This window comes from Hyperolius riggenbachi, chromosome 8 (genome assembly GCF_040937935.1).
Source record: "Hyperolius riggenbachi isolate aHypRig1 chromosome 8, aHypRig1.pri, whole genome shotgun sequence".
In the NCBI taxonomy this organism is placed as follows: domain Eukaryota; kingdom Metazoa; phylum Chordata; class Amphibia; order Anura; family Hyperoliidae; genus Hyperolius; species Hyperolius riggenbachi.
Window position 1 is genome coordinate 36,947,991 of NC_090653.1, and position 27,590 is coordinate 36,975,580.

The window sequence follows — 27,590 nt, forward strand, 5'->3', positions numbered from 1 at the left end:
CATATTCTGTCACATCTGCAGGTGCACAATCCTTTTACATGTACAAAATAATCATATCCTAGAAGGTCTCAGGATTCTACTTTCACTTTCCAGCTACAGCTCTCTCATGTTATTGTCTGTCTGCCTGATAACTGCTGACATATATTACTAACCATTCTCCTATCAGAGAGCAGAGCCCATCCCATGGGCGGGGCTTCCTGTGTGCACAGAACCTGAGTCATAGTGTCACTGTGTTTGTGCATGAGAAGTTATGGTGACAGTCTTCATGGTGTCTCAGTGTATTCAGCCCCCTGGAGGATGACGATAGCCCCCCTCATCCTGCTTATCTTAGGGGTGTCAGCCGTGTATGGTGGTGAGTAGAGGATGTGAATGTTTATCTGTGGTGGGATATTTCCTCAATGTTTGTCACACATAGGCCTCGATTCATAAAGCATTCCCGCATTCGGAAATGCAGAAAACCGCTCACTTTACCGACCACACAGCAAAATCTGTATTCATAAAGGCTTTTTCCGTATGAAAAGCCGACATACGCGAGCAGAGTGATAAATCACCGCCTTGCGCGGTGATTATCATAGCAAAAGTAACAAGTAGTTAATTCATAAAGATTAGAGGTAGCGGTATGCGGACGGGTATTACCGCTACCTCTGATGTGGCGAGAAGCGTGCGGAATACAGTGCAGTGAATGGGACAGACCTCCCAAGCAGCAGCAGAGAGAACACCGCACGGAGGGATTCCGCCTGCTTCTCCTGTTTCCGCATGTCTCCTGACAGCCTAACGCCTGCCTACAGCGGAATATCTCCGCACGCCTGTCACATCTAGCTACATTTTTATGAATTACCACCCTGAAGGCGGAAATACCGACAGCGGTGTTTCCCCGCTCGACTTTCCCCGCTCGACAGCACTTTTATGAATCGAGGCCATAGTGTAGGTGTAAATGACATGAAGACATGACAAGACAAGGCACAGTAATGTTGAGTACGCTCACTAGACCAGTCTTTCTCAACCTTTTTAACCGGGAGGAACCCTGCAAATATTTTTGGGATCTCAAGGAACCTCTGAATTTAATTTTCAGGAGGCGTGAACTCTAAAAGAAGGTGTAGCTGTTTGTCATCATTACCACCTATTACAGTGCCCCTCATTATACTGTCTCCTTATTCCAGTGCATTTTAGTAATGTGGTCATCATTATTATAGTCCCCATTCAGCAATTATTTTTACAATATCCTCTATCTTAGTGTGCTCTATCATACTTCCCCCACGATGGGGGGAAATGCCAAGGAACCTCTGCAGAGAACTCAGGGAGGCCTGGTTGAGAAAGCCTGCCCTAGACTGTTCTTCACCAAGGCGGCTGGCCATCTCTGCTGACAATCTAGCATTAGTACAGGTGTCCCCTGAAGTTCAGTGTATACTACACATAACAGTCCATTGCCCCCCATCTCCAGAGCGACAATCTCATTTTTGGAGCCAAATTCTTCTGTTCCTCTTCAGCTGTAAACAGATGAATGTCTTTTCTAAAACTGTGTTTATATGAATCTAAATCAGGCCCGGATTTACATCACAGGAGCCTATAGGCACAGATGTTCTGGCACCTTAGACTTCTCCCTCCTTGAACTCACAAACTCCCGAACTGAACCGCACCACAAGTGTGCTGTCTGGCCCAGATGTCACTTCTTTCCTACTTCCCCTGCTCAGTGTAGGCAGCCACAGGTGTTCCTTAGTATTAGGTAGCCAGAGTAAACTATCATTTATGCTCCTCTCAGGACTTTGCATAGGTAAGGAGGGAGGGAGGCTCTTTGGGACAGGAGTGAGCCGCCTCTCCATCATCAGGTGCCTGTAGGCAAGCGCCTACAGTGCCTTACGGAAAACCCGCCCCCGCTCTAAATGTTATACCCAGCCTCTAAATTGATATATATATATATATATATATATATATATCTTATTTTTAAATGCAATGCATCACATCTCGACTGGACTACTGCAATGCTCTCTACACTGGCCTTCCAAAAAAGGTCTTGTACCGCCTACAGCTGATACAGAATACTGCTGCCAGACTGCTAACCAACCCCGTCACTGCCACATAACGCCAGTCCTGCATTCCCTTCACTGGCTACCTATAGAATGGAGGGTCCTATTCAAGATCGGCCTACTGACATTTAAATCCCTGAATAATCTGGGCCCTGGATACATGAAAGATATGTTGCAGCTGCGTAGCAATCCCAGCATTCTCAGATCAACAGGTTCTTATAATCTAGTCATACCCAGAGTCCACTTGGAAACTTTTGGTCCCAGAGCCTTCTGTCATGCTGCCCCTACGTTTTGGAACTTCTTACCTCAACAGATCAGGACAGCTCCATCCCTGGACGTGTTTAAATCCAGACTGAAAACCCACCTGTTCAGTTTGGCATTTGCAGAAATATAACTTTTGTTGTGTGAATACTTCATCCTACTACCAATTACTGAATCTGAGAGAGCCTAAGCGCTTTGAGTCCTATGGGAGAAAAGCGCTATAGAAATGTTATTGTATTGTATTGTATTGTATTGTAAAAATGTTGATAAGGAGCAGTGTGGTTAAAACTATGAGCACAGTGTTATTATTACATGGTTCTGTGCAGATACAATAGAGTCTCGGTTATCCGGCTTTCTGGTTGCTTGAGACTGTGGACCATATGCAATTCAATTCACCTCAGTTTTCTCCCAGGTGACGCATTCACGCATTATTAATAAAATGCCTTGTAAGCCACCAGCAAGCAAGAAAATACTCAAAAGTACTTTTTCAACTACAGAGTGTTGAAAAAGTTATTGTAAACAGAAGATTAAAAAATGATCTCCTAGGAGAAAACTTAGGGGACAAAATGGCATGCATACACTGTATATGGCCCCTTAATATTAAAAATAGGTTTAGCTAATAATAACACATCTTTATACAGTACATACTCTATATACATACCATTAACTCTGTATTAAATGTAAAAATACAGTAATTGAAAGTATATTAACCTTGGGGGAGCAGTGGAATCCAGTCTTTAAAGCGGTACTTGAAGAGACTCTGTAACAAAATGTTCAGCCTTATTTCTTCTCGCCTATAAGTTTTTATACCTGTTCTAATGTGGTCTGGATTACTGCAGCCTTTTCTAGTTGCACTGCAATATATCTATTCTTGTTACCTTTGTCAGGCTTTGTCAACACAGAGAGGAATGCACTGCCTCTGCTGTGATAGGGAGAAGTTATGCATGCCGTCTGCACGCCCTCTGCAGGCTCTGTGTGTGTGCTTTGTTTATCCCTCACAGACAGGTCTCTGCTCTCAGTTTCAGCTTGTCGTGCTGAGAAACTGAGAATCCCTGACAGGATTGCAGATAATTCACAATGTAATAAGAACTTGTAGTATACTGTAACATCATATATATTTACACATACATCACTCTGGTTAGCGGTCATGATTTTTGTTTGTAAACACTGCATAAAACTAGTGATTAAAAGCCAGGATTGTGGCAGGGAGCGGCGGAAACGGCAAAGAGGGATCCAGGAGATCAGTGACTCGATTGGTATGTTTTTTATTGTACAAATCGGACAGTACAGATTCTCTTTAAAGTGGAACTGAGGAATAAAAAAACCAAAGTGTTTCACTTACCTAGGGCTTCTGCCAACCCCTTGCAGCCTTCCTGTCCCGCACCAATCCTCCACGATCCTCCGTTTTCCTGCCGCCATCTAGTTTCGTTGCCACCAACTTGTTAGTCGACGGCAACTGCGCCTGCGCAACCCTGGCCACGCGTAGCTTTCTTTGCTTTCCTGTCCGCAATAGCATCCCATTATTAGCGCACGACGCTATTGCAGACGAGAACCCAAAGAAAGCTATGCATGTCCAGGGCCACGCAGGTGCAGTTGCCGTTCACGGTAACAAAACTAGCTGGCGGCGGGAGGACGGAGGATCGTGAAGGATCGGTGCGAGACCGGAAGGCTTCAAGGGTTTGGCAGAAGCCCCAGGGAAGTGAAACACTGTTTTTTTTTTATTCTTCGGTTCCGCTTTAAGTAAAAATAAACTGATGAGATGCATAATTGTATTAATCCTCCTACTCCTAAAATGACTTTTAGATATCCCACAATTTTATGTTATGTTTAAAAACTTTAAAAAAAAGTAGATTTATTGTTTTGTCTCAGCTCAATGAAACAGTCTGCCCCTTATCTCTGAGTGCTAAAATGTATGAACCATTGACCTTTTTATCTATCCCCTGCTCTCAGTAGCTCAGTTCTCCACCACTAAAGTTATAATTTCTTATCAGTGAGGAGGCTATAGTCCCACTGGAGAAAAACTCAGCATAGCTGAATATTAACTCTTTCAGACAGAGAAAAAAGAAAAGCAACACAGCATATATATTTGTGTGCTTGGCACTGTATATACAAATGGTTATCTCATCATGTCACATGCCACTTACACTTCCCTTTAAGCACAGCAGAGCTCACAAACATCCTAAGAAGTTGGCGTTCCCCATTGTGAGTCCTGCAGGCAGTTTGTGCTGGTTAGATGCTGCTGTTAGTTGAGTTCTGGATAACCAGGGACTCTACTGTACTGTATATATCTACAGAGACAGAGGAGTGAAAATAGGGTCTGCAGAGGTAGCAACTGCACCAGGGCCCCTAAACTAGAGAGTCCTTCGGGTGCCCTCCTTTAACTGCAGTATTAGATCTTCATTGGGCCATGCTTGTAATGATCACTTCTATATGTGCTTTGAATAGTGATAATCATTAAAAAAAAACTCTTTTCCTCCCCTGCTTGCACCTTTTGAACAAATGGTCCTGAGAGCTCTGTCTTCTACTACGTACGATTTTGCTGTGTTTTCCAATAGTATTCAAAACAAGTAGACAAATTACATTGTAAAATTGCAGCAAAATGGCAATGGGGTTGATTCATAAAGCAGCGCAGCTTAATGTAAGGAGCGCGAATCGTGTGCACGCTATGCATGGTAGTGCAGCTTACGCGCGCTCCTTTCAAATGGTGGCTGCTCCACTCATACTGCCAAGAGCCCTGTCGGGTCGATTGGCTTTATAGGACATGATCCCTGCATTTTGATTGGCCCAATAGCCTGCCTGTCAATTGACATGCAGCCTATTGGGCCAATCAAAGTATGGGGATCACGTTCACGTCCTATGATGCCATTGGACCCTACGAGGCTCCTGCCGGGATGAGTGGAGTGGCTGTTATGTGAATGGAGCATATGTAAGTTACCTGTGCACGCTAGGCAGCACTACCGTGCATAGCGTGCACATGACTCGCGCTCTTAATGAATCAACCCCAATGTGTTTGTGATTGCGTTTTGCAATTTGCAGTGTACAAGAGTCCTCAGTCTACAGACTGTTGCGGGGGGGGGCCCCGGGGTTTAAGACTAGGAGACCTATTAGCATTGATATAAGCCCACCGTTGACATCAGTTTCTAAATATTTGTGTACCTTCCACTGAAATGCAAATGCAAGCTGCTATATTTGTGAAACGATTATCTCCTCATATTTTCCTTTACGTTGATATGTCAGAGAGATCTGAGTTCTGGGAAGAACTACTGTATTTATTCTTGCTCTACTTGCCAGAATTAATTAAACACATGCTCATATTACCCTTAAAGGGAACCATAGAGGATCAAGAAAAGGTTTTATACATACCTGGGGCTTCCTCCAGCCCCATACGCACGGATCGCTCCCACGCCGCCGTCCTCCGCTGCCTGGATCCACCGGTACCAGGTCCAGTCATTGCCGTGAGTTGGCCAGTCGGCCGGCAGACGCGGCCAATTCTCCGCACACGGAGCTCCCTCCATAGACGTACGCATATGGCTGCCTACTGCGCAGCCGCATGCGTACGGCTATGGAGGGAGCCCCTGTGATGCGGACAATTGGCCGCGTCCGCCGGAAGTGACGGGCCCGGTACCGGCGGTTCCAGGAAGCGGAGGATGGCGGCGTGGGAGCGATCCGTGCGTATGGGGCTGGAGGAAGCCCCAGGTATGTATGAAATCTTTTTCTATTTTAAGAAACCATTCCTCTCTGGTTCCCTTTTACAGAGAGAATGACCTCAAATCCTCAATTCACTGACTGCTGTTTGGTAATAATCCTGCATTTGTTAAAATACCAAATGCAGGTTTTCAGACCTTTTTTTATGAATTCACTAAGTTTTTCCTACATGTGGGAGTCGAGCAATAATTTACCCACAGGAGTCTTTGGCAACTGCGCGGGGGTGAAGGATGCTGGTGGCAGAGCTCTCGTCTTTAGCATTCAGCTGCTGTGCTTTGTTACGTAAAAGTTTTTCAAAACACATTCCCAGCATCCCTTTAGTCAGTATGGCTCCCCCTAGTCCTGTGTATCAGCTATTCCCCTATACCTCTAAAGAGATACAGGGGAATCATTTTGAATGTGCTCTGCTCCTGCATCTGTCTTTTGTTACATGTGATGACCGCCCAGCAGTATATCGGCACCAATGGGCCGAGTAGCAGGACAGGGAGGCACTTCATGTTGGATGTCTGATTGTAAGTTACTGACAGCTCTAGCCTGGTCTTAGTTGCACTTTTACTTGTTTTACTGAATGCTGAAATCTTTGTGAATTCACAGTGTTAGACATAGCACTCCAATGGAGATAGGAGTGTGCTAAAGCTGATATGACCCTGATGCCCAAGGTTCACCAATTCAAAAAGCCAAGATCAGCAGCACCACTCTTATTCAGACATGTAATTAAAATCACATGCCAGTAAAATGGGCTTAAGGCCCATACACACGGGGCACAACTGTAGCTTGTTACATGTGGTGCGCGCCTGTCCGTGCGACAGTTCGCATGTGTGGATGAGGCGCGCGCCACGGACTGTCGCCAGGTCCCTCTGCGATTGAACGGTTCAATCGCCGGCAACTTCTGTCTCAAGAACCGTCCCTAGTCTGCCTCGCGTACCGACGTGTGTATGCGGACTAGGGACTAGAGACAACAGGCAGTGAAGGGAACATCCGGCGGGGGGACGAACCCTCCGCAGACAGCTTCCGCCCCATCTCTGTCCCTCTGTGCTACGTGTGTACAGCTGTCGCACAGAGGGGCCTCCGCCCCATCTCTGTCCCTCTGTGCTACGTGTGTACAGCTGTCGCACAGAGGGGACCTCCGCCCCATCTCTGTCCCTCTGTGCTACGTGTGTACAGCTGTCGCACAGAGGGGCCTCCGCCCCATCTCTGTCCCTCTGTGCTACGTGTGTACAGCTGTCGCACAGAGGGGAGCTCCGCCCCATCTCTGTCCCTCTGTGCTACGTGTGTACAGCTGTCGCACAGAGGGGACCTCCGCCCCATCTCTGTCCCTCTGTGCTACGTGTGTACAGCTGTCGCACAGAGGGGACCTCCGCCCCATCTCTGTCCCTCTGTGCTACGTGTGTACAGCTGTCACACAGAGGGGACCTCCACCCCATCTCTGTCCCTCTGTGCTACGTGTGTACAGCTGTCGCACAGAGGGGACCTGGCGATGAACTGTCGCTGCTTTGTCTCTTGTCTGCTTGCAACTGCAGACATTTGTGCCTCATGTGTATGAGGCTTTAGACGCAGCTACAGCCGCTGTTTTGAATGCTTCTTTGTCAAGCTGCAAGCTCATAATGACATGCTAGATAAACACACCACTTTATATACCTCTGGTCAGATGCAAGCTGACCAATCAGGCATACTATCTAAAAGGAGCGACCAATCAGCAGGTTCCTGTAGTAAGGAGGACCTGATGGGGAACTGAGATAAAAATAGAACTCCCTCTGACATCACCAATGACATCACTTAGGGGAGGTAATAGCTGGTAAAGGAGAGTAGGCTTGGCCAAAAGCAACTCCCAGCCAATGAGGGCTGTAGGTGGCTGGATAGTGTAATGGTTAAGGGCTCTGTCTCTGACATAGGAGTCCAGGGTTCGAGTCCTGGCTCTGCCTGCTCAGCAAGCCAGCATCCACTCAGCAGGAGACCCCAGACAAGTGTCCCCAACACCACCACCGCCCACAGAGCGCACCCCAGTGGACGCAGCCCTGGCCCCCCCAAAACAAAAGACGAGCACTTGGGTCGTGCTCTTCTCTTGGTGGACTTGGGCGACAGGGCTGCGTCTAAGCCCATTTTACTGGCATGTGATTTTAATTATGTGTCTGAATAAAGAGCTATTTCTTCAAGAGTGGTGCTGCTGATCTTGGCTTTTTGAAATCTTTGTGAATTCACATTTACTGGCAAGTATTAAAGGGAAGGTTCAGGGAGGGTGGGTAAAAAATAAAAATCAATTTCCACTTACCTGGGGCTTCCTCCAGCCCGTGGCAGGCAGGAGGTGCACTCGCCGCCGCTCCGCAGGCTCCCGGTGGTCTCCGGTGGCCGACCCGACCTGGCCAGGCCGGCTGCCAGGTCGGGCTCTTCTGCGCTCCAAGGCCTGGAACTTCTGCGTCCCACGCCGGCGCTCTGACGTCATCGGACGTCCTCCGGGCTCTACTGCGCATGCGCAGTAGTTCTGCGCCTGCGCAGTAGAGCCCGGAGGACGTCCGATGACGTCAGAGCGCCGGCCCCAAAGATCAGTGGCACGTGCCCCGTATCTATTCTGTGGTGCCCCGAATGTCCCCCAGGCACAGTCAGGCAGCTGGCAGCAGTACTCACCTCCGGACGCTTGGTCTTCAGATTCTACAGACATCTTTTCTTCCCGGCTTCTCCTCTAGTGTTTGAGAATGAATCAGATGCTAGAGCTCCTAGATTCTCAGATGCTAGGGGAGAATCACCAGTTACAGCGGATGTCTCCAGACTTAGAGAGCAGAGAGAAAAGAAGACGAGTAGTTCTTCTACTCTGCTAGGGGGGTTGGACTGAGACACAGTGAGGAGTGAGAACACACCCAACGATGCACGCTCCTATGGAGGCTACACGCACCACAACTTCCAGCATGTCACCACACCAGCCAGCATGCCCCATAGAGGCACCACAGCACCCAGCATGGCACCACACAGCACCCAGAATTTCCCATAGGGGCACAACAGCATCCAGCATGGCACCACAGCACCCAACATGGCACCACACAGCAACATTCCCCGTAGAGGCACCACAGAATCCAGCCAGCACAGACGTGGGTCAGGTGTCAAGTAGGTAGTTTGTGCAGGCAGATGGGTTTTAAGGGTTATGTATCGGGGGCAGGGGGAGGGTGTGTTACAGAAACGGCACCAACAACAAAATGGATCATAGTTTCAGGCTAAAACTACCTCCGTGGCTCCTAACCACCCGCCCCCTCCCCCACTTGCCACCACCAACTTTGCTGCAAAATAAAAGTAAATTATCTGGCGTCGACCATAGGCGCCTATAGATATATCACCATTCGATAGCCCGCGGTGCTTGATATATAGCGGGCTACCAGACACCCAAATTTCCACTTCGGCACCCAAATGCCGATAAAATACATTGGCATCTATGGGCGGCACCCACTTAGTCCACATGCCGCATAGGACCAACTTTCCTGCTTCCCTTGCAGAGCATGTGCTCTTATTAATGTTTTTTGCTAATGTTTAATCAATAATTGCAATAAAGCTGTGGCCTTTAAACTCTGATTCAGGTCACAACATCATTTGTGGTAGATGGTAAGGTCTTCTCATTGTGCCCTGCCTAGGGCATATACCTGGATTCTGCAGCAGTGCGAAGCTGTCAGAGGGAAGGTGCTCAGTGCTCTAACATGAAGAAATGGACAGGCCTGTTTCTGTTCACCTGGCTCTCTATGGTCTGGATGGTCAGTAATGTAAGTCAATGGGCGACACAGTGTCGACAGCGGGAGTGCAGTGCAACGGGAATCCCAGTGAAGTCCTTCCTGCCTGGCAGGAACTTACACAAGCTCTTTTTAGCATGTAGTTTCTACGGTATGTCCAAAAACGGGTTAATAGTGCAAAAAGGTTTGTGCATTGGGTAAAATGAAAGCATTGTGAGGGGGTGGGCATATTCCATCCTCAGGCAGTTCCTGTAAGAGAAGATGATGTGTAAAATGGCACTATGGGGGATGGGTATAGTCCAACCAGTGAGGTGATTTCCTGTCAGAGATCTCATTTGAAGACAAACCACCAACTGTCACTGAGCTGAACTCACAAGGAATGTGAAATAATTTACCAGCTTTCACTTTCTACTTCAACTCATAACATTTTTCAAATGCACCTGACCTGTGTCCACATCTTGTGTGGCTAAATTAACGCTAAATCATTATTTCTCCATATCTGGCTTCACTGTTAAACAGGGCTGGTTCTCTCATGAAGCAAGGTGAAACATCTGCATCAGGCACAGAGATTACAGGGGCAGCATGTTTGTACTGTGTGTTTACACTAACAGCATGCAGCCAGAGTAGGAGGAGAGCGAGGTGAAAAGGTCATCATTGGGGAAAAGCAGCTTGTTGTGCTGTGTGAGGAGTCTGACAGTGAGCGAGGAGGGGGGAGGCAGGAGAACAGCAGTGTTTCATTTGACTTGCACAGCAGAAGGGAGGAGGTGGCACTGCTGTCCTGATTGAGGAGGAATGGAGTGGCTGAGGGTGAGCAGTTGCTTTGTGACACACTCACAGCCAGCCAAGTGTGCTATTGTGTTGAGCTGCAGCATGTCATGTGTGAACATTAAATGAAGCAGAGCAAATTGTTGGGTGCTGTGTGATCATTCCATCCTCACAAGTTTGCCTCAGGCAGCAAAAAGTCTAGAACCGGCCCTGTCTCTGAAATGCCACATTTTACTTTTGCATGTAGGGAGACTTCACTGATCAATTCTGCTGGCCGGCCACACCCCCTCAGTAATCTGCTCCCATTGGCTGACAGTAGCAAGCTGTATTCTTGAAAAGAAACAATATACAGGTGAAACTCGAAAAATTAGAATATTGTGCAAAAGTCAAAGTCATCTATCTATATATATAATAGACTAAGTGCCTCAACCTTGGAGCAAGAAGAAGAAGTACTTTGCATGAGAAAATTTATGCTTGCTCAATTACCAAGTTTAAGGCCTCTTTTCCACGGACTGTTGAGCTGTGTGCTCAGCAAGCTGTTACCAGGCAGCAGCAAGCAGTTACCAGGCAGCAGCAAGCAGATATCAGGCAGCAGCAAGCAGTTACCAGGCAGCAGTGAGCAGTTATCAGGCAGCAGCAAGCAGTTACCAGGCAGCAGTGAGCAGTTATCAGGCAGCAGCAAGCAGTTACCAGGCAGCAGCAAGCAGTTATCAGGCAGCAGCAAGCAGTTACCAGGCAGCAGCGAGCAGTTACCAGGCAGCAGCGAGCAGTTACCAGGCAGCAGCGAGCAGTTACCAGGCAGCAGTAAGCAGTTACCAGGCAGCAGTAAGCAGTTACCAGGCAGCAGCAAGCAGTTACCAGACAGCAGCAAGCAGTTACCAGGCAGCAGCAAGCAGTTACCAGGCAGCAGCAAGCTGTTACCGGGCAGTAGTGAGCAGTTGTAAGAGTTTGAGAGGCATTTTACTGCCTATCAACTGTCCGTGGTAAAGAGGCCTACCCTAGCAAGTCTGGCTTTGCAAATCTGGCCTAATTGGCTATTCATGAGGCAATGCTAATGCAAATTTGCTTTTGCATGCCAAACTATGCAGGGTCAAAAAACCAATACCGCAAAGCGGTCGCCCTGCTACATGCCAGTGATGAGCGAAAATGCAAAAATTTGTTTCGACAAATTTTTACCGAATTTTCGCCTAATTTCGTGACAAGCAAATTTTTCATCTAATTTTTTCGCGTTAATTTTCTCCTAATGCCAGTCATTTTCGCGTTACTTGCGTATTATTGCTGACATTTTCCGCATAAGGGCATTAGCGTCCGCATTCAGAGAAGTTTCTTGCGCATCATTGCGGACATTTTTCCGTATAAACTTCCGCATAGACTGAATTTCCATGCGGATTATTGTGGACATTTTTCCGCATAAGGGCATAAGCATCCGCATACAATGAATTTTCGATGCTGGTCGAAAACGCAAATATTTCTGAAGATTTTCATGAAAATTCGCCAAAAACGAAAACGGGATTTTCGATGCGAAACTGCTACATGCTACATTAGCACTATCCAGGAGCGCCACAGGGAGGATTCCCAATGCCCCCTTTTTATACAATCGGGGGGACCGCGGGTCCCAGGCTCTCTCACTGCCTGGGAACCACAACGGCATCCCGGAGGGGGAGGCTAGGTGGTGCAGGCGACCCCCCCCAAGCGTGGCCAGTGCCGGGAGAGCCGTCTGCACCCACCTCCCAATATTAGAAACAGGCACTTACCTTAACGTCCATTGCGTTCTGCTACATGCGCATTAACTTGGGGGCACCACATGAGAAAGGAGTGAAGCATGGGTCACCCCAAGCTTTAGAGCTCAGGGCTGGCTCACATACAACACTCCAGAGGGGGGGGGGGGGGAGGACAGGCGCAGACTACTCACTCCAGGGCTCACACCACCAGAGCAAGCCATCCACCACCTGCCTCCAAAGGATACAAACTGCAAAAAATGCTTTCCATGAGAAAATTAATGCGCATGTAGCAGAACGCAATGGACGTTAAGGTAAGTGCCTGTTTTTAATATTGGGAGGTGGGTGCGGACGGCTCTCCCTGGCTCTGGCCACACTTGGGGGGGGGTTGGCTGCGCCACCCAGCCTCCCCCTCCGGGGTGCCACTGTGGTTCCCAGGCAGTGAGAGAGCCTGGGACCCTGCGGTCCCCCCGGTTGTATAAAAAGGGGGGCATTGGGAATCCTCCCCGTGGCGCTCCTGGATAGTGCTAATGTAGCATGAACTTATTCCCGCAGGGCGACCGCTTTGCAGTATTGGTTTTTTGACCCTGCATAGTTTGGCATGCGAAAGCAAATGCATATTTGCATGAGCATTGCCTCATTAATAGCCAATTAGGCCAGATTTGGAAAGCCAGACTTGCTAGGGTTAAACTTGGTGTTTGAGCACGCATACATTTTCTAATGGAAAGCCTAAAGGTGGGTACACACATCAGATAAAAGACTTTGGAAAATGAAAGATCACAGACCAATGTTACCCCCTTCCATGTAGTATGAGAGCCATACCTACACAGTCTATTCTATTGAGCTGAACTCCCCGTCAGATAAAAATTTTTGCAAGATGCTGCACACAAAGATGCTGTACACATGCAACAGATCAGTATCTGCAAAAGATCTGTTCCTGCAAAAAATCAGTTTCTGCAAAATGCATTCATAGTCTATGATATCTGCAGATCTCATGCTGGGCATACACGGTATGTTTTCTACCATGTAATCGAGCCGCTGATTGATAATTTCCGACGTGTCCGATACCCCGCCGGATCGATTCTGCGCTCGATACCGGCGGGCAGGACAAAAGAAGAAACGAGTGGAAAATAAGAAAGCGCTCGATTACACGGTAGAAAATGTACCATGTATGCCCAGCATAATACACACCTTGTTTGACGGACATTCATCTGCAGATCAGACAATCATCTGCAGATCCAAAGATCCATCCTGGTTGATCTGATCTGCAGATGATTGTCCGTTAAACAAGGTGTGTATGAGATCTGCAGATATAGACTATGAATGTATTTTGTAGGTACTGATCTTTTGCAGGAACTGATCTTTTGCAGATACTGATCTTTTGTGTCTGTACAGCATCTGTGTGTGCAGCATCTTGCAAAGATTTCTATCTGATGTGGAGTTCAGCTCCATAGAATAGACTGTGTAGGTATGGCTCTCATACTACATGAAGGGTGGTAAGATTGGTCTGTGATCTTTGATTTTCCAAAGACTTTTATCTGATGTGTGTACCCACCTTTATTCTTCTTGCTTCAAGGTTGAGGCACGTACTCTATTAGATAGATAGAAGATGCGGCGTATGCTACGACGCGGGTCGGCTAGTAGGTTATAATGTTGATGATTATGGCTTACAGCTTATGAAAACCCCCAAATCAAGATCTCAGACCATTCGATTATTGTGAAAATGTTCAATATTCTAGGTTCAAAGTGTCAGACTCTAATCAGCTAATTAATCCAAAACACCTGCAAAGGGTTCCGCCGGGTCCCCGCTGCTCATTAGCCCCCCGGGCCGGCTCCCGACCCCACAGCCCGGGTCGGGCTCTCCTGCCTGCAGTACAATGGCCGCTTGAGCCGGCCGCGGCTGCACAGCTCTAGGGCCTCCCCCCGATCCACGCTACAGGAGACAGGATGCTGTGGATAACCCACACATTTTGCTCACCCATTTGTCCTGGTTATTACAAAATGTAAAATACTGTATGTCCCTAGTACAATGTATGGAACAATATTTTATTTGGAAGTTAAGGTGTATTTTTTCCTTTTTGCGTCCGTCACTAATTACAAACCCTTATGTGCAAAAATAACAGTAATATACCCTCATGACATACACTCACCTAAAAGATTATTAGGAACACCGACCATACTAATATGGTGTTTGACCCCCTTTCTTGTATATCAGTAGAAAAGAAGCTTGCACCCTCCGTCACTAGCTTTATTTGCAAGTAGTCACAAACAGACATTGTGGAGTGAGATATAACATGAAACGTTGCGCCCATGTAACGCTAGGCCCACCGTTGTCCCCTACTCCCACCTCCAACACCAGCAACATCCATGTGACATTTAAAGGTACACAACGTTTGATGTTATATCTCACTCCACAATGTCTGTGATTTCTTGCAAATAAATGTGCCAAGTTAGTGATGGAGGGTGCACGCTTCTTTTCTACTGATATACAAGATATGCCAGACTTTCTTCCTTTGTGTATAATTGGAGCACATGTCAAGCAAGCTAGTGGAAGAGATAGCAGGTTGAATGTATAAGGTGTTTGCCACTAGTAGATGATTTCTCACCTTTGAGTATCACGCTAAAGGGGAAGTGCCACATTTTCTTTTTTTTTCTTGGCTTTAACAAGTTTGACCCCCTTTCACCTTCAGAACTGCCTTAATTCTACGTGGCATTGATTCAACAAGGTGCTGAAAGCATTCTTTAGAAATGTTGGCCCATATTGATAGGATAGCAGCTTGCAGTTGATGGAGATTTGTGGGATGCACATCCAGGGCACGAAGCTCCCGTGTCATCATATCCCAAAGATGCTCTATTGGGTTGCGATCTGGTGACTTTGGGAGCCATTTTAGTACAGTGAACTCATTGTCATGTTCAAGAAACCAATTTGCAATGATTCAAGCTTTATGACATGGTGCATTATACTGCTGGAAGCAGCCATCAGAGGCACATGGTGGTCATGAAGGGATGGACATGGTCAGAAACAATGCTCAGGTAGCCCGTGGCATTTAAACAATGCCCAATTGGCACTAAGGGGCCTAAAGTGTGCCAAGAAAAAATCCCCCAGACCATTACACCACCACCACCAGCCTGCACAGTGGTAGCAAGGCATGATGGATCCATGTTCTCATTCTGCTGTTGTAGCCCAGCCGCCTTAAGGTTGTGCGTGTTGTGGGTCCACAAATGCTTTGCTGCGTACCTCGGTTGTAACGAGTGGTTATTTCATTCAACGTTGCGCCTCTATCAGTTAGAATCAGTTGGCCCATTCTCCTCTGACCTCTAGCATCAACAAGGCAGTTTTGCCCACTGGACTGCTATATACTGGATGTTTTTCCCTTTTCACACCATTCTTTGTAAACCCTAGAAATGGTTGTGAGTGAAAATCCCAGTAACTGAGCAGATTGTGAAATACTCAGACCGGCCCGTCTGGCACCAGCAACCATGCCACACTCAAAATTGCTTAAATCACCTTTCTTTCCCATTCTGACATTCAGTTTGGAGTTCAGGAGATCGTCTTGACCAGGACCACAACCCTTAAAGCATTGACGCAACTGCCATGTGATTGGTTGATTTGATAATTGCATTAATGAGAAATTGAACAGGTGTTCCTAATAATCCTTTAGGTGAGTGTACATATTAAAAAAGTTGAGTCCTTAAGGTAACTTAAGTTTTGTTTTGTTTTTTAAATGTCACTTTTTTATTTTTTTATACAATTGTTTTATTTGGGTAACTATGGGAGGGGAGGTAAGGGACTAATTTATTGGGGTATTTTGTGTATTTTTATTGCATGTATTTTTAATATTTGGCCACTAGATGTCCCCCCCCCACTTTATCTTCCTGTGCATACTGTTAGTACCCCAACAGGAAGTAATGTGTGTTTGTTTTACCTTCAGTTTGTCAATGACCACAGCACCTTATTGATGCCGGTGATGATTGATCACAGGCGCTTAGAGCGGTGAATTGGAACTGATGTGTCTACTAACTGGTGGCGATGAGATCGCAGCCGGAGGTGTATATCTACACCCCTGGAACGGGTACAGTCCTCCCAGGGGGCGTAGATATACCGCCGCCAGAGCGGTAAGTGGGTAAGTTGAATTACTGAAATAAATGGACTTTTGCATGATGTTCTAATTTTTCGAGTTTCACCTATAGAGTTCTCCCAGGGATATCTCTTGCCAGATGGCCACATTGGGACAGAGCTCACGAACATCGATGGGCTGATGAGAAGAGCTTTTAGGCATGATGTGTATTCTGACCACCTCCAGTTTTTTATTTCAATTTCATGATGATGCAGCATAATGCTTCAATTGTTTAAATTACCCCCCCTCTCCCCTGTATTAATATACACTCCACACCTCATAATTGTCAAGTGAAAAAAGAATTTCAGATAGTTTTGTAAATGTATTGAAAAGAAAGAACTTAGAGACTCTGAAGTCTCCCAAAAATGAGGTTTTTACTTTAAAAACCTCATTAACATTATTGCCCCTCTTAAAACGCAGCAGAACCGCGGCTGAAAACACCCTAAATCACCCCAAACTCACCTCTTACTCGGCAGGCAAAATCCACGATGGAAACAGAGAATCCATGCTGTTCATATCGGCGTGTCGTTCGTAAGTCAGGCGTCCGTAAATCGGGGACTACCTGTCTCACATTTCAGTGTGTTTCATGTAAGTCTTTTCAGTCACTTTACCTGTTTACTACATACATTTCATAAGATTCTTTGATTTTTTTCCTCCATGTTGTTGTACATCTTTTTTTTCTGTTCTGCATAAGTCAAACTTTTTTCGGTATCATAGAAGAAAAAAATAAACTGAAGTCTTTAAAGTGAACCTCCAGACTAAAAATCGACTCAGCAGCACTGAAAAGGCCTGGTGTTTCTTTAACAGTTTCACAGCATCAGAACCTTGTTTCTCTAATACAAGCCTCATTTTTAGCTGCACAGAAGAAAACTGCCCGGGCAGTTTTCCCCTTATGCTGTGCAAAGCATGATGGGATTTCTGATGATGTTGTTCTCGTTCTGCTGTTTTGGTGCAATTATTTTTTTTTTTACATTTTGAATTTGACATTTGAAGCCTAGTGTGTGCAGCTGGGAGGGGTTATCAGGACACAGGACAGTTGGAACTGTGTCTCCTGCTCCTTGTCACCTCCTTTCAACCAAAAAGATGGCTGCCCCCATGACAAAGATGGCAGCCCCCATGAATCACAAACATTTGCCTGTTCTTTTAAAACAGTGTTAGTAAAAGATTATATTACCTATCTATTCTAATTAACATAACTAATGTAACTTAATAATAGTATGTTTGTTTAGGCTGAAGTTCCCCTTTAAGGAAGAAAGTGAATATTAACTTTTAAGGTAGCCATACACTGGTCGATTTGCCATCAGATTCGACCAACAGATAGATCCCTCTCTGATCGAATCTGATCAGAGAGGGATCGTATGGCTACCTTTACTGCAAACAGATTGTGAACCGATTTCAGCCTGAAACCGTTCACAATCTGTTGTGGTGGTGGTGGTGCTGCCGCCGCTCCCCCCGCCCGCATACATTACCTGCTCCGCCGGCGCGACTCCAGTCCCGAGGTCTCCGCTGTCTTCTCCGCTCTGGTCTCCGGGTCCGGCATGCTTTACTTCTTCCTGCCCGGCAGGAAGTTTAAACAGTAGAGCGCCCTCTACTGTTTAAACTTCCTGCCGGGCAGGAGGAACTGAAGCATGCCGGAGACCAGCGCGGACACGGAGCAGCGGTGACCGGGGGTAGTCGTGCCGGCGGAGCAGGTAATGTATGCAGCTCTATTGCGTCGGTCGTCGGGTACTCGAACGCCGCTAGCGACGCGCTCCCTACCCGCAGGCGATCGACAGTAGTTTTCCGCACGGAGCGATCGACGGGATCGGACGAAATGGATCGAAATTCGGCGTGTAGCGCGAACGATTGGCAGCAGATTCGATCCCAGTGATCGAATCTGCTGTCGAAACGGCGGCAAATCGGGCCAGTGTATGGCCAGCTTTACTGTAAAAGAAAAGAATTTTCATATCCTCTGAGAATGTTTGGGTGTGCACGTATGATATGTACAAAGAAAAGTATTTAACAAACAAAATTGTTGACGAAGGTATGCGGTGCAGCCATAAGGTGTCAGAAATGACAAATGATGTTAAATCATTACATAAAGGGGTGTACAGCATGATGGGACCCCCATGTAGCTATAGTAATTCCATAGAGGCCTGGGCCCATATACAACTAACTTTTCCACCTGAGTTATCTCCCAGGAGATCATTTTCATCTTCTCTTTAAAGAGAATCTGTATTGTTAAAATCGCACAAAAGTAAACATACCAGTGCATTAGGGGACATTTCCTATTCCCCTCTGTCACAATTTTGCCGCTCCCCACCGCATTAAAAGTGGTTAAAAACAGTTTTAAAAGGTTTGTTTATAAACAAACAAAATGGCCACCAAAACAGGAAGTAGGTTGATGTACAGTATGTCCACACATAGAAAATACATCCATACACAAGCAGGCTGTATACAGCCTTCCTTTTGAATCTCAAGAGATCATTTGTGTGTTTCTTGCCCCCTGCAGAATCTCATGCACTGAAGTTTCAGGCTGCTCTTTTCTTCCTGCAAACAGCTTTGCCCTTGTCTGTAATCCTCAGTATGTGAAAGCCCAGCCAGCTCAGAGGATGGTTTATCCAGCTTGTAAAAGATGAGAGAGAAGAGAAAATCTGCCATAATCTAAACAATACACAGGCAGTGTGCAGAGAGGGGCCTGGAAAGGGGAGTTCATATCAGAACCACAACACTGAAGAACTTGGCAGCCTTCCAGACACAGGCTGACAAGTCTGACAGGGGAAAGATACATTGATTTATTACAGAGACTGTGATAGTAGAACTTACTGCAGTAAGCCAGAACACATTAGAATAGCTTTTGGAACTTGTAGGATGATAAAAAACAGGATGAAATTTTTGTTACGGAGTCTCTTTAAACTAACTTTTCAGCATATTACAATTGAATAAGTAATATCAAATGTATTTTGAGTATATATATATATATAATATATATGCTTGCTGGTGACTTAAAAGGCATTTTATGACAAGGTGTGAAAATACCACCTAGTAGTAGAAAACTCAGGAGAAAAAGTGAATTGCATATGAGCCCTGTAGTCAAGACAAATAACATTTATATTGTGCTTTTCTCTTGGCGGACTCAAAGCGCCAGAGCTGCAACCACTAGGGCGCGCTCTATAAGCAGCAGCAGTGTTAGTAAATCTTCCCCAGGGTCTCCTACTGAATTACTGAATAGGTCAGGGGGTTGGGCAAAGTTTAAGCGGCCTGGGCCACATGCTGCGGACCACGGGCCGCATTCCTTAAATTTTGTCCCCTCCCTCCCTGCAGAGTTACAAGTGGGCGGCGGTGGATTTGAAACTCACCTCAGTCGCCGAATCCCGCGTCGCATCTCCAAGGCAACAGAGCGTCACGTGACAGGATGTCGGGACGTGCCAGCCTATCCCCTGCTGCCAGCTCGCAACTCTGCAGGGAGGAAGGATGGAGAAGAGAGGACTCCGGCCTATACAGCGTGATGGGAACCAACAAGGCTGTAGTGATTCCACAAGGGCCTTATTATATGGAGATTCAATTGCTATTGCTTTGTTAAATGGATAACACAATGCATGCATTTGATATAGGGATATAATGGCTCTACTTGTTATATTGGTTGCATGATGGCTACATTTCTAATGGGGAGACGATGCCTGTGCAACTTTTTAAGCCTGCACATTCTTATGATAGTATGCATTGTTGTTACGAATCCTGCATTTTCCAGTTCTGCCTGCTGGTGGCAGTGCTTGCCAGGGCTATGTAACCTTCTATGGTTCACCAGCAGGTGGCCTTCGTCAAAGACTTGCAATTCTTTGGCAGACCTGCAGGCAGAGCCGGGACAATGTCCTTCAGCACCCAAGGCTGAGACAGCAAAGTGCGCCCCCCCATCCCTCCCACCCTAGCTGTCACACACTAATTGCTATTAGACTAAGAGGCGCCCCAGGGCCCCCAACATCCCCAACACCTTAATCTCTAGTTATCTGGCTTGCAGTCACTGCTGTGCATGCCCTTTTCTTATTTCTTTGTGCTTCAAACACAATTGCGAATGACAGCTGAATGAATTGTGCGCCCCCTCCTACACTGCGCACTGAGGCTGGAGCCTCTTCCAGCCTCTGCCTCGGCCCGGCCCTGCCTGCAGGTGTTGCAAAAGAGCAGGCTCAGCAGGATCACTCACCAGCTGCATCTTGTTTATGCTAAATGCATTGTCTATTTAAAGCGGAACTTCAGCCTAAACAAACATTCTGTCATTAAGTTACATTAGCTATGTTAATTAAAATAGATAGGTAATATAATCTCTTACCCACCCCGTTTTAAAAGAACAGGCAAATGTTTGTCATTCCATGGGGGCAGGCATGTTTTTGGTTGAAATTAGGTGCCAGGGAGCATAAAACACAGTTCCAACTGTCCTGTGTGCTGATCACCCTTCCCAGTTGCTAGGCAATGAGAACAACAACATAGGAAATCCCATCATGCTTTGCACAGCATCAGGGGAAAAATGCCCGGGCAGTTTTCTTTGACGAGGCGGAGCTTAGCTTCTGTATAGCTAATAATCAGGCTAAGGTAATTAAAACAAAGTTCTGATGCTGTAAAACTGTTAAAGAAACACCAAGCCTTTTCCGTGCTGCTGAGTAGATTTTTAGTCTGGAGGTTCACTTTAAGGACTGCCCTTTCCTCTTTCCAGTTGCCAAAATATCCAGTACTATCTGGTGTTGCTGAACTCCTGGTCTCTCCCTTGATCTGTTCCTTGCCTCTGTACCTGCCTGCTCTAGTTACTCTTGGTTTGTTCCCGATCTGAATTTTGACCAATCTTCTGCTTGCTTATTTTCTTGCCTTGTATATTTGTAAATACTTCTTGTTTGCTATTAGATAGCTAGTTAGGATTCTTTGTATTCGAGGATTTGATTCTTGTGGCGTGTTTTTTGCTTATGTTTTATTTTCACTTGTATATAGTGCACTATTCTAATAAAGTATTATATTTTACCATATTCCTGTGCCCACTGCCCAGTCTTCAGTATTGCTGCAAATAGTGGTCAGTGGTCACTTGCTGATTTGTGCATGCACCCGTAACAATTGTGCTGCAATGTATGATCAGCGCTCTCTTTCTGTCTCCTCCTCAGACAGTCACTCGCTGCGGTACTGCAGAACAGCAGTCTCAGCTCCAGGATCTGGGCTATTTTTCTTCTCCTCTGTGGGATATGTGGACGACAGGGAGATCACAAATTATAACAGTAGCACCCGCCAGTGTCTTCCTATGACAGAATGGGTGAAGAAACTGGATCCTGAGTACTGGGAAAGAAACACCAAAATTAATCAAGGTGCTGAGGCTGTGTACAGGCGCAGAGTGCAGGTGCTGATGAGCCGATTCAACCAAACTGGAGGTAAGATAATTATTACGGTGTGTGTTAAAGGGTGACTGTAGGTTAGCTCTAACAGTGCAATAGCAATGCCCATTGCAGATTATGAAGCTAATTACAAAAAAGATATTGCAGTTTTAGAGCAGGTGCAGAGACGAGCAACAAAATTGATACGTGGGATGGAAGGTCTCACTTACCAAGAAAGGTTAGATAAACTGGCAGTGGCGTAGCTACAAACCTCAGGGCCCCGATGCGGAATTTGGACCTGCCCCCCCCCCTACATTAAATAGCCAGGTATAGGTACCTAGGGTATAGGTAGCCAGGTATCGGTGTTCCAGTATAGGTAACCCCGGAATAGGTGCTCCCAGTATAGGTAGCCAGGTAGGGATTAGATTGTGAGTTCCTCTGAGGGTCAGTTAGTGACAAGACAATATACTCTGTACAGTGCTGAGGAAGATGTTGGTGTTATATAAATACTACATAATAATAATAGGTGCTGCCAGGAATAGGTGCCCCAGTATAGGTAGTCAGGAATAGGTACCTCAGTATAGGTAGCCAAGAGTAGGTGCCTCAGTATAGATAGCCAGGGAGAGAGACAGGGACACGGAGAGAGACAGGGACACAGGAGAGACACAAGGAAAGAGACAGGGACATGGAGAGAGACGTGGACAGGGAGAGACAGGGACAGAGGGAAAGAGACAGGGACACTGTGGGGGAGACAGCCATAGGGAGAGACAGGGACGGGGGGACAGCCATAGGTAGAGAGACAGGGACACGGGGGGGGGGGGGGAGCCATAGGGAGAGACAGGGACACAGGGGGGGAGACAGCCATAGGGAGAGACAGGACACGGGGGGGGGGGAGACAACCATAGGGAGAGAGACAGGGACAAGGGGGGGGGGGGGAGACAGCCATAGGGACTAGGGAGAGAGACAGGGACACAGTAGGAGAGGCAATGCAGCCTGGACTTACAAAGCTCCAGACTCCTCGACCTCCCCACTGACTGTCTATGGCAGCAGTCCAGCAGAATTGCAGGCGACAAACACGACTTTCCCACACTGACTCTGGCTGAACCTGCAGCTCACTCGAGGGATGTGGGAGGAGCCAGGCCAGCCAGAGATCAGTGAAGGGCCAACTGGAGTGTGGAGGGGGCGGTCCGGAAGGTCAGGATGGAGTGAGTGACAGCAGCTGCAGAGAGGAGATGACGAGTAATCTCCTCAGAGATCAGAGCCAGCCCAGACAGCGTGACTTTGTTGTGTGTGTCTGAGGTATAGCAGTCACACACACTGAAGTGGCCACTGCTGTCTGAAGAGAGTGAGGGAGGGGAGATAATTGTTCTGGAGACCAGGCAGGCAGACAGTGCGAGGATGTGTCTGCACGCTCTGTGTCTGTCTGGGAGCCGCAAATGGAGTCGGCCAGGTTAATTAAGTGCCTGCCGCTGCCAGTATACACACACGCACAGGCGGGGCCCCGGGCCCCTCCCCTCAGGCTGCAGGAGCCGGGCCCAGTCGCGGGTGCGACCGCTGCGACCTCGGGCCCTACGCCCGTGTAAACTGGGTTTATTTAGTCTAGAGAAAAGACGCCTTAGAGGGGATCTAATTAACATGTATAAATACATCAGAGGGCAATATAATAGCTTGGCGGATGAGCTTTTTGTCCCTAGGCCTTCTCAAAGGACTAGAGGACATGATCTGCGCATGGAGGAAAAATGTTTTAGCCATTTATTTAGGAAAGGGTTCTTTACAGTAAGAGTGATTAAGATGTGGAATGCATTGCCACAGGAAGTCATTATGGCAAACTCTATACCTGCATTTAAAGGGGGCTTAGATGCTTTCCTTGCGTTGAAAGACATCCATGGCTACAGTTACTAGGTAATGCCTAATGATGTTGATCCAGGGATGTTATCTGATTGCCATCTGGAGTCGGGAAGGAATTTTTCCCTTTTGGGGCTAATAGGGATCGCCATAGCAACCATAGCATTGCTATGGGGCCCCATGGCTGGCCCTACGCCACAGGGGGCCCGAAGCTGAGACTGAGGACTTTTTTTTTTTAATATAAATAACTAACAAAGCTGGGAACCACCGCCGGGCCCCCCCTCCCTGCCGAGTCCCCGCATATAGCATTTAATGGGGGACTATCTTGGGCTGCGGATTGATCTCTCCTGGCCGGACCCGACAATTACTCTGTAGTTCCGGCCAGGGACTCTCTTCACAAGTGACTGGCTGCTGTTCTCCTTGTTCTGCCCCTCTCCAGCCGCATTAGCCAATCAGAAGAGTAAGGGGAGGCTCTCAGTCCTTTGAACCCAGGCGCGCCAGTTTGTCATCATCAGGAGATAGGATAGATTACATGCTGCCACTGCCACAGCTTCCCGGAGGAAGAGACTAGAGAGCCATCCTCAGCACACATTCAGCTAGCAGTGCACTGTCCTGTCCCCTACAGCACACGAGTGCACTGCTGCTGAGAGAGAGAGAGGCTCCACAGACGTGCCTGACAGCGTGCAGCCCTGCAATGTCTGCAAACTAATCCTATGGCACGCTGACAGGCTGTGTTCAGGAAGCTCACTCTGCACAGAGATGGGGGAGGGAGATAGATGTCTGGGTGCAGACAGAGAGAGGCTACTAAAGGAAGTCTGTAGCAGCCGGTAGTGTTGTCCGGATCATTGACGATTCGGATCTTAGATCCGAATCTCTTTTGTGAGTCGAATCATCCGAATCATCAAAATGAGTGATTCGGATCGCAAAAGGGGTGTGGCCAGGAGTGACACGCCCCCTCTCCACGGGCAGCGGGGTCCTGGAAGCAGAGCTCTGTTGGAGGGGACTCAGGGGAGCCAGCCTTGCAGGGACAGGTAGAGGGGACATGGGTGCCACTGCCAGATATGTGTATAGCACACATACTGGCTATAACGTGCTGCTGATTACAGGCTGTCTGTTCCGTAGTTGTGCACAGTGAACACATTGGAAGCTTTTGGCACAGCTCAGCATAGCTCAGTAACTTTGCAGTCACTGTGATTGCAGGGCAATATGATCCTCCTGCACTCGCTCTAAACATCTGCACTTTACTTCTGGGAATGCTTTGGGGAATGCTTTCTTTCACTGTGCGACGTTTGCATTAAAAGTATGACAGATGAACATATAGGTGAAATATATGTAAAGCATATGATTGCAGCATGTGGGTATTGTGTGCAAACAAACATTTCTGCTCTCTGCTCGTCCCTCCTCCCTTCTCTGTCCACTCCCTGCCCTCTGTCCATCTTCTCCCCTTCTCTGTGTGTCCACTCCCTCCCCTTCTCCTGTCCTGCTAGTCATTTCACCCCCCGAATGTTTCCCTTGTAAAATGATCCGAGATTCGGATCAAAGATCCGGATCTTTTCAATGATCCGATTCGAATCATCCGGATCATTGAAAAGATCCGAACTTCGCATCTCTAGCAGCCAGTGATCAGTTATCTCCTTTTTCCTGCTTCTTCTCTTCCTGGTCTTCTTTTCTTTCTCTCTCCCCAGCTGTATTTTGCCTCTCTACTGTCTCTTTCTTGCTCTCTTCTTGCCATCTCTCTGCCTGTTAGCTATCTCTATCTGTCAGCTGTCTATTTGCCTCTGCTGTCTTTCTCTCTCTCTGCCTCTAAGCTTTCTCTCTCTTCCATCTCTGTCTGCCAGCTGTCTTTCTCTCTCTCAGCTGTCTATCTGCCTCTCTCTCTCTCTCTCTCTCTCTCTCGCTGTCTCTGCCTCTCTGCTGTCTCTCTCTACCATTTCTATCTGCCAGCTGTCTCTCTTTGCCATCTCTATCTGCCAACTGTCTCTCTGCTGTCTCTCTCAGCTGTCTATTTACCTCTGCTGTATTTCTCTCTGCCTCTTAGCTGTCTCTATTCCATCTCTGTCTGCCAGCTGTCTTTCTCTCTCAGTTGTCTATCTGCCTCTCTCTCGCTCTGCCCCTCAGATGTGTGCCTCTACCATCTCTATTCACCAGCTGTCTCCCTTTCTGCTGTCTCCCTCCCTTTCTCCGTGCCCCCTCTGCTGTCTCTGTGCCCCCTCTGCTGTCTCTGTGCCCCCTCTGCTGTCTCTGTGCCCCCTCTGCTGTCTCTGTGCCCCCTCTGCTGTCTCCGTGCCCCCTCTGCTGTCTCTGTGCCCCCTCTGCTGTCTTTATCTCTCAGCTGTCTCTCTGCCCCTCAGATGTGTGTGTCTCTGCCATCTCTATTCACCAGCTGTCTCCCTTTCTGCTCCCTCCCTTTCTGCTGTCTGCCTTCCTTTCTCCCTGGCTCTCTGCTGTCTCTCCCTCTCTGCCTCTAGCTTTCTCTCTGCCCCTCAGCTGTGTCTCTCTGCCATCTCTATCTGCCAGCTGTCTTTCTGCTATCTGCCTCAGCGGTCTCTCTGCCCCCTCAGCGGTCTCTCTGCCCCCTCAGCGGTCTCTCTCTTCCATCTCTGTCTGCCAGCTGTCTTTATCTCTCAGCTGTCCCTCTGCCTTTCTTTCCCTCTGCCCCCCAGATGTGTGTCTCTGCCATCTCTATCTGCCAGCTGTCTCTCTCTGCTGCCTCTCTCTTTCTACCATTTTTATTTGCCATCGCTCTCTCTCTCTCTCCTGTCTCTCTCTCTGCCTCTTAGCTGTGTCTCTCTGCCATCTCTAACCGCTAGCTGTCTCTCCCTGCCGTATCTCTCTCAGCTGTCTATCTGCCTCTGCTGTCTTTCTCTCTTCCACCTCTGTCTCTCTCTTTCTCTGTCTCTCTCTCTCTCTCTCTCTCTCTCTCTCTCTCTCTCTCCCTCTCTCTCGTTAAACTCTGTGCATAAATACTGGGTGTGTTTCTCTCTAATTCCCCCTCATTTATGGCTGATCACAAGCTGTAACTTGATCTCTCCCCATGTCAACTGACTGCCATGGCAGATAAGCTCATATGAAAGCACATGATGTTAACAATTCGTCTACCTCCATGGATGTAGAAACAGTGCAGATTTATTGAATGTTATTCTGCTGTTATGTATCTTTTACAGCAGAGAGGAAGTTATGAATTCAGATCCACTTTAAAGGAAACATCAGGGTTTTTAAAAAGAGCAAGTCTACTTACCCGGGGCTTCCTCCAGCCCCTGGCAGCAGCTTATGTTTCCCTCCCAGCAGCAGCTCCGTTCCCAGCCGGTCCGGGTCCCCTCCGTTGCAGCAGCCGACCTGGTGAGGTCGGCAGGCTCTGCGCTTGCATAGGCACAAAGGCTGTCAACCTCGCCAGGTGGACTGCTGCAATGGAGCGGACCTTGGGCCACCAGCTGGGAAGGAAGCTGCGGCGAGGGACACTGCTAGGATTTGGAGGAGGCCCCAGGTAAGTAGATCTACTTTTTTTTTTTTTAAGTTTCCTTTAATCAATAGAGATTTTTCCATCCAGTCTGATTAAATTTTAACATAAAATGGATCAAAAATATTGTTCTGACTAGATGAAAAATCTTTGTCGAGGTTGAGGGTTTGGGAGGGGTGTGTGTGTGGGGGAGGGGGGCCCATGAAAAAAATTTGCTATGGGGCCCAGCCATTTCTAGCTACGCCCATGAATTGGACCATGCCTTGTAGGGGTTTTTTTTAGCCTTCCTCTGAATCAACAGGGATATGTGAGGGAGCAGGCTGGTGTTGTACTTTATACTGGTTGAACTCGATGGACGTATGTCTTTTTTCAACCAAAATAACTATGTAACTATGTAACTAATTCACAGCTTAGATCTGGGGGAGGGGCTTCAGGAAGAGATAACCTCTTCCAATCATTCAGTGACTCATAACTTGTTCACATGACCTTTGATGTAATTTGCCTCACGATACAATAAAATGATCCGATTTTACGTTAATTCAATAAAAATGATCGGATCTCCCGAAAAATTTGAAAGCTTTTTTTTTCATTCGACTGAAAAATCCGATCGGATTTCACGTTTTCTTCTATTTTAAACGATCCGGAATGCCAGATATTTTTCTT

At 47.3% G+C, this 27,590-nt stretch overlaps 1 protein-coding gene across 1 annotated transcript in view; it reads left to right on the forward strand.

Annotated features, from left to right (window-relative positions):
- Positions 1-211: 211 nt before the first annotated feature.
- Positions 212-27,590, forward strand: part of LOC137528723 (class I histocompatibility antigen, F10 alpha chain-like) — an 83,156-nt gene continuing 55,777 nt past the window's right edge. The window contains exons 1-2 of the mRNA XM_068250234.1: positions 212-352; positions 21,422-21,682. Coding sequence (XP_068106335.1) covers positions 241-352; positions 21,422-21,682 — 373 coding nt within the window. The 5' untranslated portion in view covers positions 212-240. The remainder of the gene's footprint in view (positions 353-21,421; positions 21,683-27,590) is intronic.